Source organism: Emys orbicularis, chromosome 20 (genome assembly GCF_028017835.1).
Source record: "Emys orbicularis isolate rEmyOrb1 chromosome 20, rEmyOrb1.hap1, whole genome shotgun sequence".
Taxonomy (NCBI): Eukaryota; Metazoa; Chordata; order Testudines; family Emydidae; genus Emys; species Emys orbicularis.
Genome location: NC_088702.1, coordinates 3,605,834 through 3,620,580, shown reverse-complemented (window position 1 = coordinate 3,620,580; position 14,747 = coordinate 3,605,834). Strand labels below are relative to the sequence as shown.

Below are 14,747 nucleotides of genomic sequence, written 5' to 3'. Positions count from 1 at the left end.
TGAAACAACAGTTCCTGCCCCAAAGAGTTTGGCGTCTACATACAAGGTTATATCCACACAGCAGCTTCAGCAGGAATTTCAGCTCAGGTAAATGTACACTTGCTAGCTTTGATCGTGCTAAAAACAGACCCACCCGAGACACGTACTTGGGTGTCTAGCCAAGGCTCCTGGGCTATGTTTCATGAGCTAGCGTGGACAGAACAAGCGCACGCATGTCTGCCCAAGCTGGGAATTGCTCCCGCAATGTAGACAGACCCTAAGACAAGAGGCAACGAGCAGCGTCCGACAGAGCGGGGTGGGACGTAACGGTGAGCTCAGGCCTGGCGACAGGGACCGAGCAGGCCTGCTTTGTTCCCAGCCGGGACGTGGCATTCTTAGAAGTCTCGGGCTGATGCGGCCCTTGCCGCCCGCCCATGTGGAGGTGCCATCAGCCGGGGTGGGAGGGAAGCATCTTCGACACAACCTGCTTCCTGTTTTCACACCGCGCTTCCTGCTCCGAGCTCCCAGCTGGCTGGCGGGGAAGAGGCTGGCGTCAAACACGAAAAGCCAGCTAAGAAAAGCGCCCGTCACGCTGGGGAGACGGGCTCGGCCTCGCGCTTTCATCAGCCCCGGTGGCTTTCCCCTCCCGGTTTGGGGACTGTCAGTCTGGCTAGAATGGAAGGATGGGGCTTGGAGACCAGGGGATGAGAGGGTTGTAAGAACCTATCTAGAGTGAACGCAATGCATTGGAACAAGGATGGTCCAATGAGCAGGGGACCGCAGCGGGGCTGAGATTCTGGGCTCCGTTCCCGGCTCAGCCATGGATTCCCTGTGTGAGATCTTGGGCCAGTCACTTAGGGCAGATGTGTCAAGGTTGGTAGGTGTCCAACATCCCGTTGCAGCGGGGAGGGAGGGGTCAGTAATTACTCTGGAGGGACTGGTGTGATGGGGGCCATGCGCACAGGCCGGTTGAATATTCAGTGATGCTCAAATTTGGGATTTGATTTTACCCTCAGCACAGACACAGGGGCTGACCACAAAGGTCACAGCCAGATCTGAACTCAAAGCCGGCGGGGGGATGGGTGGCGTTGTATATCAACATGTGCAATCTAGTTGATGTTGTAGTGAACGAGGTTCTAACGAGTGGCCAGCCCCGTTAACTTCAATGGCCTGCTACTGACTCACTGCAGGGGGATTGATCCCCAGTGGTAGGAGCTTGTACTTTTGGCGCCTTCGCTCTGGGTTCGATCCTTGCTGTCGGCCAGGGTGTCTCGGTGGACTTGGTTACAGCTTGTTCTGTTTGAACTGGCAGCGTTGGTTTGGGTCCTTCTCTGGCTCAGTTTAGGGCCTGAATAAAACAGGATGTGTCCCCTTTCCAGGGGTGCAGAGCAACCTTGCATGATTCCCAAAGCTTCTGGCAACATCTGCAGGTCTAACACAAAGTGGATAACAACCTACTACTGCTACCAGCTAACAAAGTTCGTCGTTTAGCTCAAGGAGCAGAGCTTTGTGCTTTGGCTTCACTACAAATCCTGTAGCGTGGGCAGCCACCTCTGTGACCCTCTTGACAGTGAGCTTCTTGGGCTTTCTTCCTCGTTGTCAACTCCTCTTCGTTTCTCTCCCCTCCCACCAGGATGAAGCTGCACGTGGTCCTTCTGCTGGGGCTGCAGATGCACCTGGCGACCTCTCTCAACCCCAGCGACCCCAATGTTTGCAGCTATTGGGAAAGGTAAGGAGTGGGGGGGGGAGGGCGGGGAGCCCCGGGGTGAAATGGGCGTGTGGTTCCAGGCCTTCCGCTCTGCTCCCCTGAGACCTCTCGGTGGGCGTTCATCTCCGATCCTTGCAATGGAGCCTTTCTTCCTCGCTTGCTTTCTGTGTTGCTTTACCTTACTCACCCTTTTTCTTTTCATCTCTATCTCTTTCACCCTTTTTCTTCTTCTTATGTCTTATTTGTATTGTGTCGCACTTGGGAGCCCCAGTCGCGGACCAGACTTCCCCCCCCCCTCCCCCCAGTGCTAGGCGCTGTACAGACACAGAACCTAAAGACTGTCCCTCTCCCAAGAAGCTTAATAGAAGACACGAGACAACAGATGGAGACAGACAGTCAGATAGGGAGTACAAGGAACCAGTTAACATGTTAACCCCTTTTGCTTGTGATCCTGTCAGCTTTGGTTACAGCTGTGAGGGTGTCTGGCCACCGGACCCTGTTCAGGGCTAGGTCCGTGTCTGTAAAGAGTTCAGCACACTCTGTAGCGACAATACATGGTAATATTTGGAGCACAGCAGGGTTGGCCTGACTAGCGTTTACACTGTCACGTACAGAGGAGCTGTTGGTCCCAGAGGTGTGGCTATTAACCTGAGGCTGTCTCTGTATCTACTTGGAAAATAGCCCTTTGCCAGGGACTGAGACGCTCCAGGCTGTAATGATCCCTCCGTGCCTCTAGAGGTGCTGGTACCAGTGTTGCCAACCCCCAGGAACCAAAAAAAAATATCATGAGATTTTTTAAAAATAATAATAATTTGTCTCCCGGTGTCTCAGCCTTTAGGGGGTCGCGATTTCAAGCTTTGCTCCACAACCATGATGGCTAGAAATAGCTTGCCTTTTTAAAAAAAAAGGCTGTATGTCCCCCATAATCTCATGACTCCGGGAGCTGGGGCTTTATGAAAAGCACCAGGAGTTGGCAGACCTTGCCTCATTGCAGTCTGTCCCCAGGAATAGGGCAGGAACCTTGTGTCTCTGCTCCAAAGGCACCAGCTGCTGCCATGAGGATGCTAGGAGAGGGACTGGACCCCGGGTGTCCTGCATGGGAGGCGCAGAGCCCCTGTCACTAAGCCACAGCCCTGCCACAATGAGGAGAGTTGAATCAGCCATTTCCCTTGGCCGTCCTTGGGCTGCCACTGAAGTGGCTCTGTCTTTTCCCCGGCAGCTTCACCACGGCGACGAAGGAGTCCTATGCCCACCCCTACGCTCAGGCCTCCAAGGACTCATGTGATGGAACCTGGAGTTTCCTCAAGCCGTGCACCCAGCACAAGTAAGGAGTGCCCCTCGGCCTAGGGGATGTGGCAAATGTCCTCTGACCCACCACTCACTGTCCCCAAGAGTTCTCTGGGAATCCCACGGGCTTACCCCAGCACAGCCCCTTGGCAGCAGGGTCCCACAAGCTGACCCCGCTCCTAACAGGCAGCAGTGAGTTCCACTGTTTTGACCCTGCTACTAACAAGCAGCAGTGAGTTTCAGAGGTTAACATTAGTCTGTTCCCATTTCGGTGAGCTCACCTGGAACCAGTCTGAGGCAGGGAGGCTCACAGATTAACTCCAATATTATCTCGCTGCTGTTTGCTCTGCTGGTTAGGAACATGTGGCAGTGAGTTCCAAAGGTTAACACCAGAATTATTGGATAGCATGGCGCTCCACTGATGAACCCCTACTCTACCCTGGGGGCTGGGTAACCCACACTCTGTCAATATCAGTCAGTGCCATATATAGCACAGTGGCAGTAATCCTGACATGACCTCACCACAGTAAATTCTCTGGGTGAGCCCTAGCACACTCCTGGGGCGGTGAGTTCCCCAGGTGTGATTTGTTCTCTATAAATGTTCTGCATGTGGGGGTCACTCTGCTTTTTACTCTGTGTGGCACAGGATTGTGTACAAGACAGCATACCGACAGGCGGTGAAAATTGACTACCGGAAGAGGTACCGCTGTTGCCAGGGCTACTACGAGAGCGCAGATATTTGTGTCCGTAAGTCCGTCCCCGACAGTCATTAATGGGCCCCAGGGGGTGATGCTCCTGCAGAAATTGAAGGGGTCTGGTGGCGTTATTCTGCCTGGTGGCCTGCGGTCAGACCGGGGCACAGGACTCCTGGGTTCCATTTCCAGCTCTGTAACTGATTTGCTGTGTGATCCTGAGCGACGTTCTCCCTCCCCCCCCCCCCCCCCCCGCACCGTGCCTCAGTTTCCCTATCTCTAAAATGGGGGTCATGGTTCATTTTCCTGTCTGCTTAGCCCACTTCTTCTAGCCCCCTCGCTCCCCACTGTGTGCCCTGAAACAAATCCTGGCTCCCCTGCGCTCTGAGAAATCATACCTCTGTAATGGATTCGAGAGACCCAGCAGCCCCCGGCTCATCCAGCGAGCGTGGCCTCTGCCAGGACCCACCCCAGAGGGGACGCACATTCTATACAGCTTGTTGCTGTTTGTCCTGTCTTGCACTCCTTGATCCTCCCCCATCCTTCCAGCCCTCTCAGATTTCTCTCCATGCCACAGGTTTAGTTGCCAGCTCTCCTGCAGACACATGGCTCCAGGCCACCTGGCTACCATGGGACCCTTCTTGGCCACTTCCAGCTGGCTCCGTGCTGGGAAGCCAGCATGCTCCAGGCCTGATTGAGACCAGGCTGCCTGTCCTCTGGCAACTTTCCCTTGATCCCCACAGACAGCCCCCTCATCCCACCCCCTCGCCCCAGCAGACTCAGACCAGACCATAAATCATTGCTGTGTTTCATCAGCTTTGCATCCCTTCGGCCAAGCCGGGGGCGGGAGGTGATTGACTCTGGGAGGAAGCAGTGGAAGGCTCCTCTATGGACTGGTCACTATAGGGGGCTTCCACGCTTTCCTGCAGTGGGTTGCGCTGTGATTCAACTCACTGGTGTGGTCCCCTGCTGCAGGTCAGGGATTAGGAAGATCCGGGTGGGTGATCCCTGGCGCTGCGTGGCTATTAAACAGCTCCCAGGTTATCCCCCACCTGCGGGGGCTGAATCTCGGTGCTGGGGGAGCAATAGCTGTGCAGTATTGCCGAGCACTGTGCAGGGGGCTGCATTTCCTGAGTGCTCTCTGAGCAGCGTTGCTGAGCGCTGTTGAATAGCTGCCGTGTTCCACCCCAGAGGTGGCTGCATTTCAATGCTGGCCGAGTGATCTCTGTGCAGCATTGCTTAGCGCTGTTACATAGCTGCCATGTTCCACCCCAGAGGTGGCTGGGTGATACCAGTCTATAGCATTTGGGGGTGCAATGTGCCTTGGAAATGCCAGGTTAGACGTTAATAAAACAAGCTCTTGGAGAAGCCCAACTGAATCCTTCTGCTTGCCACCTTCCCTGCAGCCAGCTGTACCAAAGAGTGTGTCCACGGGAGGTGCGTGGCTCCCGATCAGTGCCAGTGCGAACAGGGATGGAGGGGCACAGACTGCTCCAGCAGTGAGTACCACAGGCTCGGCCCCTTCACCGCGGGCTGGGTTCGGCGCACCGGGGCCATTGCCTTATAGCTGAAGGGGGTGGCTCTGCCCCCAGGAGCCTGGCCGGTGATTTGAGGGTGGGGGAGTTGTCACTTGCAGACACCCGCGGGCGGGTCGGCCGGAGGCAGCAGGCGCTGGGGTGACCGCTAGCCGACGGGGGGTTCTGGGGGTGGGCCTGGCTTTGAACTGACAAAGAGGCAGAGAAGAACTGTGGTGTGAGGGAGAGGGGCAGAGTGGTGGGGGAGGTATGGGGTGAGGAATGAGGGTGTTATGGAGTGAGGGGGGAGGGGCTATGGGGGAGAGGCTACGGAGGGAGGAGGAGGGGACTGGGGGTTTTGTGGAGGGAGGGGGGGAGGTGGTGGGTGGGCTAGGATTTAGGGGACACATGAGGGGGGAGGCCAGCCATCAGCACGCCAGGCACCGTAGGTACTTGTGCTAAGGCGGGATCCCGCCTGGCCAGCCCTGGCCCCTCCTCAGCCCCCCGGCATCCCGGCCTGGGCCCAGGGCGGGTGGGGCCTCCGCTCCCCCCTCCACCTGCAGCCAAATTAAACCCAGACTCCGTCTTCTGAGCCGCCACGTCCTTCCCCTGGGCCCAGGGGCCCGAGGCAGTGGGTTCCCACGCACCGGGGGCGGCTCCCGGGAGCTGGGGGTCATTGGCTGCGTAGGAAATGCTTGGGAGTGGGCTGCAGCCCATGGCCCAGACGGGAGGGGAGGGGGTTGCTCAGGGTACCCTCAGCGAGGGGCAGCCAGCTGTGGGCAAAAGCCCCACTGAGTCACTGCATCCCTCGGTCTGTCTGCCATGGCTCGCTCTTTCTTTCTCTCCCTCCCTCCCTCACGCTATTCATGTCACGCTCCCCAAACAGCAGCCCCCGAGCCTCTGCGTCAGGGGGAGTGGGAGGGGGCGCAGGACCAGGGCCCTTTGCTAACAGCTGAGGCTAAGAGTTCTGATCCATCTCCAGGACCGCCGAGAGCGGGTTCGGGCCCCGGTGAAAAAAAATTTTCGGCCCCCTGCAGACAGGGCAGACCGGCTAAACAGGGCCGACGAGAAGGGGGGGAAGCCGGGCCCCGGGCCCCCTTTTGGACCGCCGGGCCCCAGTAATTTGTACCAGCTTCCCCACCCCCTCTCGTCGGCCCTGTCCGTCTCCCTTAGGAAGATTTCCCCGGATTCGGCCTAAACCATCCCTGTTTAAATTCCCTCCCCTTAACCCGAGTGACCGCCCCTTGTCTCCCGCTGAATAATGCCACCACTTAAAACAATCAAGGAACCTTTTCCATGTGGCAGCTTCCGGACAAATAACTAGCACATGGTTTGAAAGACGCAATAACGATTAAGCCCTCGTTAACTGAGCAATCTGTTTAATGCGAAGCAGCGGGTCTAATGGGTGAGAGTGGGCGGGACTGGGAGTCAGGACGCCTGGGTACTGTTCCCAGCTCTGGGAGAGGAGGGGAGGCCAGTGGTTAGAATAGCGGGGCCTGGGAATCAGGACTCCTGGGTTCTATTCCCAGCTCTGAGGGGGGGTAGAGTGCTTAGAGCAGGAGATTGGGAGCCAGGACTCCTGGGTTCTATTTCTGGCTCTTGGGATGGCATGTCCCATCTCGGTGCCTCAGTTTCCCTACCTGTAAAATGGGGCTGAAACTCTGACCCTTCTTCCCAGGGCTATCGCAGGGCTTCGTTCACCAGGGCGTAGGATGTGCTTAGAGATCGTCCGCAGAAGGGCAAAGGGTTGTCATTGCTACAACAGTCACTTCCTTCTTCCAGTGTGCGATGGCCGGTCCTGGGGGCCCCGCTGTGAGAACCCCTGCCAATGCGGCGATGGGGGAGCTTGTGACCCCCTCACCGGAGCCTGTGTCTGCTCGCCCGGGTACAAGGACCCCATGTGCAAAGTCCCCTGCGACCCAGGCACCTACGGGGAGGGCTGCCAGCTGGATTGCTCCTGCAAGAACGCGCTCGAGTGCCATGGAGAGACCGGGGCATGTCTGTGTCAGCCGGGATTCACCGGCACCTAGTGAGTGCGGGGAATGGTTGGCTGGCCTGGGCAGTGGGGAGTGGGAATGGGACACAGGGCCTCTCCCCTCTAGGGGGCGCTGGTTCCGATCCGGCCCCAGGGCGGGGGTTCTGGCTGGCCCGGGGGTGGGAATGGGATCTGGGGCCTTTCCCCTCTAGGGGGCGCTGGTTCTGACCCAGCCGCAGGGTGGGATTTCTTTAGCCTTTGGTGAGAGAGAGAAAACTCTGCAGCCTGGGTCCGTCTCCCTCACCCCTTTCTCCCTGTCCTTCCAGCTGCGAGGCCCAATGCCCCAACACCTCCGACGGGCTCCATTGCCCGGCTTACTGCCCCTGCCAGAACGGGGGCATCTGCCACCCCCCAAACACCACCCACTGTGTCTGTCCTCCAGGATGGATGGTACGTATTGGGGGGGAGCGGGCAAGATTCAAACCCCGGCCCATCCGGCCTCCGGAGAGCAAAGGGTCAGGGCGGGACAAGCTGGGGGCAGAGGGGTCCTGCCCCCTTTGGTTTGGACTCCTCCCCCGATCACTGCGCCATGCCCCGGCCCTCACACCCGTGGGACCCAGCCGGCTTGGACCGAGCCCTGAGCTGGCTCCGTGCGGCGGCGTGGGGCGATGCCGCCTCTGCCACCTTCGTGTTGCCGTGGGGTCTCCGGCTGATCCGGCCCTGGCGGCGTGAGCCTCGCTCGCCGTTCAGCCTCCTCGGGGCTGCGAGATGCCCCCAGCCAGGCGAGAAATGGGCTGTCAGCCTTTCCCGCTCCCACGCACGCTGCTGACCCATGGCCGCATTCAGGCTTGGGGTGGGTCTGGGGGGCACTGAGCGGGGATCATCCCCTCCAATCGCAGGGGAAGGGGGAGACCAGGCTACGTGGTCCGGGGGCCCCCATCCTGTCCCCTGGCTACCCCAGAGAGAGCATTTCCCTGACACTGCTGTTCCGTTGTCTGCAGGGCACCATCTGCTCCATCCCGTGCCCCCAAGGGAGGTACGGCTCAGGCTGCCTGGGGGAGTGCCAGTGCCACAACAACGGGCTGTGCGACCCGGTCACCGGGCGTTGCCAGTGCGCTCTGGGCTACACCGGAGAGCGGTGAGTGTGGTCGGGCAGAGCGACTCCCTGCAGCCATGGAAAGAACCATGTCTGTGTCGGGGCTAGCAACTGGCATGGCTTAGAGGGAGATTCCTCAATCAGTGAGGCTTAGCTAGAAACCTCAGTCAGGTGGTCTCCTACTGAGCCCCTTGCTCGCTAAAGCCGCCCCTCTGTGATACACCCACATGTTCTCAGGGTTTGTCTACACAGGGGAGTTAATCTGGATTAAGTTAGGGTGGGAATTTAAAGTGTTGTCTGTAGCTATTCTGGAGTACCTCCCTGTGTGGACACTTTTATTCTGGATTAAGAGTAGAGCTGCTTGGCAAACTGGTTTTTCATCCTGTAAAAACAAGTCAAGATTGTAACCAAAAAAGCACCTGAACATGGGACACGAAGCCAACATTTTGAAATTTTTCACGCAACGAAATTCAGCACAAAAATTTTGACCATTTTTTTGTATAAAATAATTCATAGCAAATAAAGCACCTTTGGAAAAGAAAAGTCGTTTCAGAATGAAAAATCGAAACTTTCCATTCCGGAAATGTCAAAATGGGACATTTCAATGTTTTCAAAATCATTTCCCCAATTTCCCCCCCCCAAAATTTTGTTGAAATTGATGTGATTTGGTGAAAAAAAGGGGTTTTGTCAAAAGGGCGTTTTCTGACAGAAAGCTGGTTAGATGCAAAATTTTCGACCACCTCTAAATGAGGCCACGTGTCCACTCAGGGCACTGCGCCACAGAGCAACAGTGCTGCTTAGCGCCGAAGTGCAGACGCTTCCTGCAGCAACGGAAGGGGGTTTTCCATCCCTGTAGTCAATCCACCTCTCCCAGCGGCGGTAGCTGGGTCAACGGATGATTCTGCCACTAATCTAGCTGTGTCTACACCCAAAGTGAGGTCAACTTAACTACAGTACTCCGGGGGGTGAATTTTGCGCACCCCTGAGCTGTGTAGCTATGTCCATCTAATTTTTAAGTGTAGACCAGGTGTAAGAATGATTTTTCCAGTTGAGCTTAATCCGTTTCCAAAGTGGATCAAGCTAACTCAGTAAAAGGTGCTCTTATTCCAGAACAGAGTGTCCACCCAGGGAGTTATTCCAGAATGTCCCTGTGTAGACAAACCCTTGCACCCACCTCACATTTTTACTGGTATAACTTACCAAGGGCTGTGTGGGGATTCTCCATCCGGGCAGCTGGTAAATCTAGATTGGCTGTTTTTCTAAATGGGCTGGAGTTCACACAGGAGTTCATTCAGGGCCCTTCTCTGGCTTGTGCTACACAGGGTGTTGAACTGGAGGATCACAGGGGTCCCTTTTGCACAGTCTGTGAAGTCAGTTAGCAAGGTGGGTTGTGGGTTTTTTGGCCAAAATAATGCTACCGCCATGGACTCAGTTATACCAGTATAAAGATGCCTTACCCCAGTGTAGCTTATTTTAATTCCCAAACCAGAATAAGCGTTATCAGTATAAACACCTTGATGCTGATAGAACTGCGTCCATATTGGGAGTTTGTTGTACCCAGTTAACTATACGGATCTAGTTAAAGCAGCAAAGTTTTTAAGTGTAGACAAGGCCTCACCCTCACACATGCTCTGTGCTCGAATTACAGGCGAGCCCGGGGTGGGGCGGGCCCCTTCCTACTTCACTCCTGTCTGACTTCTCACTGCGGCCGCTTGAGGTTCAGCCCTTACATTTCCCCCACAGCTGTGACTGTGCGCTCCCCTACATCCCTGTCCTGCACAGCCTCCCTCAGGGACACCCGCGGCCTTTCAAACACACGTGTGCACCAACGCCCTGTCCCTCACACCCTTCCATGTCAACCCACCCACGCACTGGCTCCTGGACTCGCACTCTCTTGTGTTAATGCCGTGGCTCTCAAACTTTTTTACTGGTGACCTCTTTCACATAGCAAGCCTCTGAGTGCGACCCCCTTATAAATTAAAAACACTTTTTCATATATTTAACGCCATTATAAATGCTGGAGGCAAAGCGGGATTTGGGGTGGAGGTTGACAGCTCGCGACCCCCCATGTAATAACCTCGCGACCCCCTGAGGGGTCCCGACCCCCAGTTTGAGAACCCCTGTGTTAACGTGTGGGGGGGGGAGGGGTTACGAGCTGGAGTGCATGCAATCCGTGCACTTTGCAGTGTGGACTGATGGATCCAGCGCTGGACTGGGACTTTTTGAGACCTGGACCCTCCTTCTCAGTTACGCCAACGCCCCTTTATGTGGCTTTGCCAATGTAAAGGGGCCTTAAAATGCGCGTCACTGAAATGTCCTCCGCCTTAAGGCTGTTTTGTCCTGCCAGAGCGGTGTAATGGGCCTTACTGAGAATGAGGCTTCTGGCGTCTATGCCCAGCTCTGCCATGTGACTTTGGCATGTCCTCACCCCCCCTCTGTGCCTCAGTTTCCCCTCCCCACCCTTTGTCCTGTCTATTGAGATGGAAGCTATTTGGGACAGGGACTGTTTCTTGCTATGTGTATATACAGTGCTTACTGCTACTGTAATGCACATAATGTAATGCACCGTATGAATAGTCATTGTTACCGTAATGCATGCATATAATACTCCAGGCAATGCGTTGAATGCCTGGCTGTGCCGATTTTTGGCTGGCTTACAGCACAGGCAGTGCCCTGCCAGCCGGGGGGAGCGCTGGTTAAACGCTGGAGTGAGGGATGATCTCCCCAGCTGTGCTGCGGGGAAGTCAATAGCAGCTGGGCCAGGGTGAGGAGGGAAATCAGTCGGAGTTTTCCACATGGAAGGGACGCAGCCAGCGGGAGAAGGAAGTGAGGGCTTTTTCCAGCTTCTGAGAGGGTGTCGCAAACAATGGAGAGGAAAAAATAAACCCAGAATCAAACAAGAGTGACAAGCACTAAATGGATCGCTAGGAAGGGGGTTTTGTTGGCGTTTTAAGCGAAAGAAATCGTGTGGTCTCGGGGTTGGATTAGGGGAGTGGGAATGCAGGATCCTGGGTTCTTTTCCTGGTCCCGGGAGGGGATGTGGTCTATTAGAGCAAGGGGGACTAGGAATCAGGACTCCTGGGTTCTATTCCCTGCTCAGGAAAGGAGTGGGGTCTAGTGGTCAGAGCCAGGACTCTCCCACAGACTTAACGTGTGACCCTCGGCAAAGCACTTCCGTGCCTCAGTTTCCCCATTTTTAATATGATGATCCTTTGGCAAAGGCTTTGAGCCCCTCCGCTGAGCGGCGCTTTAGGACAGTCGTGTTGTTGTTGCCTAAACAAACAGCCAGGCCTGGCTGGCAGAACCCCATCCCAGCCCTGCTCTGTGCTCTGGGCTTGCACTGAAGGTTTCATTCACAGTCTTAGGCCTGGAGATTTTTGCACCAGTGCAAACCCCTCACGTGGACACACTGCCCACGTGCGAGTCAGAGTTTACCCTGGTGCAGCTGGCCTGCATGAGGAGTGTGTGCCGATGCAGCGACCATGGTGCACGCACCCCTGGTGCAGACATGGCCCCTGTGGGTTAAATCCAGGCGCTGAGCAATGCGACACTGACCACCCCGTGACCTCTGCAGCTGAGCTCCCCACCTTCAGCCAGCTTCCCCTCCGGGCTCTCACACTGGTTGCAGCCCCGCTGGCCCTGCCTGTCTTGCTCAGGGACCCTGGAGGTTCACTGGCCCCTTCCCAAGCTCCATTCGCTTCCCTGCTCTCTGGGCCATTCTGTGCCATCGAGATCCCCACAAGTTCCTGAGTGACTGCGGCTAAGATGGCCAGCTGCCGCCTGAAAGGCTGTGCAGGGGTGTCCTCCCCGGGCGCCCCCCAGAGGCTGATAGGGGAATAGCACCCTGCTGAGCAGCTGATGGGAGGGTCCTCAGCATTTCCCAGGGTCTTGCATGGAATGAGTTTGGCGGCCTCAGCCTACAGGGGACACCCAGATTGAGCAGGTGAGAGATACCAGGTACAGCGACCCCTGTCTGCTCACCCCAGCGCTGACTGGCTCTCCCTCCCGTGGCATTGGGCTTGCCCTCGGTCTGACCCTGGGGGCACGTCCTCCCCCACCTCTGCCCATTCCCGAACAGGTGCCAGGAGGAGTGCCCCATCGGCAAGTACGGCCAGGACTGCGGCCAGGCATGTGACTGCACCAACGGGGGCCGCTGCTTCCACATCAACGGGGCCTGCCTGTGCGAGGCCGGCTTCTACGGGCCGCGCTGCGAGGAGCGCGAGTGCCTGGACAGCCTCTACGGCTTGGCCTGCCACCTGCCCTGCCTCTGCAGCCCCCAGCACAGCCAAAGGTAGGGGCCGGGGCGGGACTCCGGCAGCCACCTGAGCGGGCCCTCGCCCCAACCGATCGTGCATGTGGGAGCCTGGAACATGCCAGCGCGTTAGGGGTTAATAGTGTACAAGGGAGGGGGAATATGGTCCCTATTTCCAGTCCTGTGGGTTTGCTGCCCTCTGCGGGGCATAAGGGGAATAACACGGCACCATCCGTCCTATGCACCCCAGTGCTGGAATGCAGGATTCCCGTTTGCAGGAGCAGCGGGCAGGGGAATCTGGAGGGCAAAGGTCCCGGATCCAGAACATGCATGCTCTACCCAGGAGCCACTGAGTGGGCACGCACATGGGGTGTTCGGCTCGGGACACCCGCAGCCCCTACCGTCCTGTGCTCTCAGGGAAAGGGCCAGCCCTGTGGGATTGGCACAAACCCACCCCAGCTGCTCCGCGGGGGCGCTCTGATGGGCACGTGTTTCTCTCTCCCCCCGGTGCCCAGCTGCCACCCCATGAGCGGAGAATGCACCTGCAAACCGGGCTGGGCGGGCCTGCACTGCAACGAGACCTGCCCCCACGGATACTACGGGGCCAACTGCCAGGAGCCCTGCCTCTGTCTGAACGGAGGGACGTGTGATGGGGCCACGGGGCTCTGCCACTGCGCCCCGGGGTACACGGTGAGTCTGGGGCCTAGTCTGCGGGGACACTGGGAAACAAGGCGGTTAATGTCTTGGTAATTATGGGGATTGAGAGAGGGAGCGTTGTCTAGTGGTTAGAGCAGAGGACTGGGTGTCAGGACTCCTGGGTTCTATTCCCGGCTCGAGGTGGGGAGTGGGATCTAGTGATTAGAGCAGGGATAACTTTGTGATTCTTAGGTGGTTGGCTTTGTAGCAACACAAAGTATTACGGCTACTCGCCTCTGGGTGGGAGGTTCGGACCCGCCCCAGGTCAGCAGATGGCGAGTAACTGCCCCCCCCGACTCTAACCCCCCCACCCCTCATTGTCTCCTTGTGTTTGCAGGGGGAGCATTGTTCCAGCTACTGTCCCGCCGACACCTACGGCGTGAACTGCTCCATGCAGTGTGCCTGCAAGAACGCCTTCGCCTGCTCCCCCATCGATGGCGCTTGCGTCTGCAAAGAAGGTAGGGTGCAGGCGGGCGCCCTTGGGATCGCTCAGGACAGGGAGGGCACTGCCCCGGCTCCCCTTCCCCCACCCCCAGGGGGCTCTAGCTGGGATGGGGGAGCCCTTTCAAGTTCACTCGGGAAAGGTCTTGTGAATACCCCTCTCCGCCCCGGCTCCCTGGGTCTGGAGTGTGGGCAGGGGCCGGCTGGAACCAGCCCGGGTTCCCCCTCCCCCGGCTCAGCTCCAGGCACGAACCCTCCGCCAGGCTCGGGGTCTGGCAGGATGTCCCATGCCACTCCTTCCATGGGCGCCCTCTCCCAGCGGGCGTGCTCCACACCCCCCGGAGACCCCGCCGGAGCCCCGGCAGCCAGCCGCGAGCTGGGGCGCTCAGAGGTGGGTGGTGCCGGGCACCCTCGGGCTGGAGCCGTGGCTGAGCGCAGGCTCCTTCCAGGGACCCACTGAAAGCTTCGCTCCCCTCTAATACCCAGACACATCTGGCTATGGGACTGTGGTGGGACAGTATAGCCCCCATAGGGGCTATTAACTGGGCACGGCATTGCCCCCATACTGCCCTGCTTCTCCGCCCGTTGAGCTGCCTGGATTTCTCAAGCGCTCCGATTCCAACGTCCCGTCGATCCTCCCGCCAACCTCTCTGCCCCTCCGCAGGTTGGCACGGAGGGGATTGTTCCAGCCCCTGCCCCGCCGGCACCTGGGGCCCCGGGTGCAACGAGACCTGCCGGTGCGCCAACGGCGCCGCCTGCAGCCCCGTCAGCGGGACGTGCTCCTGCGCTGCCGGCTGGCACGGCAGCAGGTGCCAGGAGCCGTGCACAGTAAGTTCCCACCCCCCTCGGACCAGCCGCTTCCCGTGCCCGGGGGTCTCTGCGCCCTTTACGGCCGTCCCAGCTGTCATGGAAGGACCTGAGCCTGCATTCATTGATGCCCATTTCCGTGGTCTTTGCATCAAGCCCTTAGCCACCCCCCTGCCACGCACCCCCTGCAGAGCAAGGTCCAGCCAGCTGCTGGCAAGACGGGATGCCTCTAACGGTGCCCGTTCCCCACTCGGTGCCCACGCGCGAGCCGGGATCTCGGCTGTCTGTGATTGTCCCACT

At 57.9% G+C, this 14,747-nt stretch overlaps 1 protein-coding gene across 1 annotated transcript in view; it reads left to right on the top strand.

Moving 5' to 3' along the window:
• The window catches only part of PEAR1 (platelet endothelial aggregation receptor 1), a 55,976-nt gene that overhangs the window by 31,889 nt on the left and 9,340 nt on the right, over positions 1-14,747 (top strand). Inside the window, exons 2-12 of the mRNA XM_065420192.1 lie at positions 1,613-1,708; positions 2,907-3,011; positions 3,621-3,721; positions 5,073-5,165; positions 6,963-7,209; positions 7,482-7,605; positions 8,157-8,293; positions 12,330-12,542; positions 13,019-13,193; positions 13,537-13,657; positions 14,305-14,468. Coding sequence (XP_065276264.1) covers positions 1,614-1,708; positions 2,907-3,011; positions 3,621-3,721; positions 5,073-5,165; positions 6,963-7,209; positions 7,482-7,605; positions 8,157-8,293; positions 12,330-12,542; positions 13,019-13,193; positions 13,537-13,657; positions 14,305-14,468 — 1,575 coding nt within the window. The 5' untranslated portion in view covers position 1,613. The remainder of the gene's footprint in view (positions 1-1,612; positions 1,709-2,906; positions 3,012-3,620; positions 3,722-5,072; positions 5,166-6,962; positions 7,210-7,481; positions 7,606-8,156; positions 8,294-12,329; positions 12,543-13,018; positions 13,194-13,536; positions 13,658-14,304; positions 14,469-14,747) is intronic.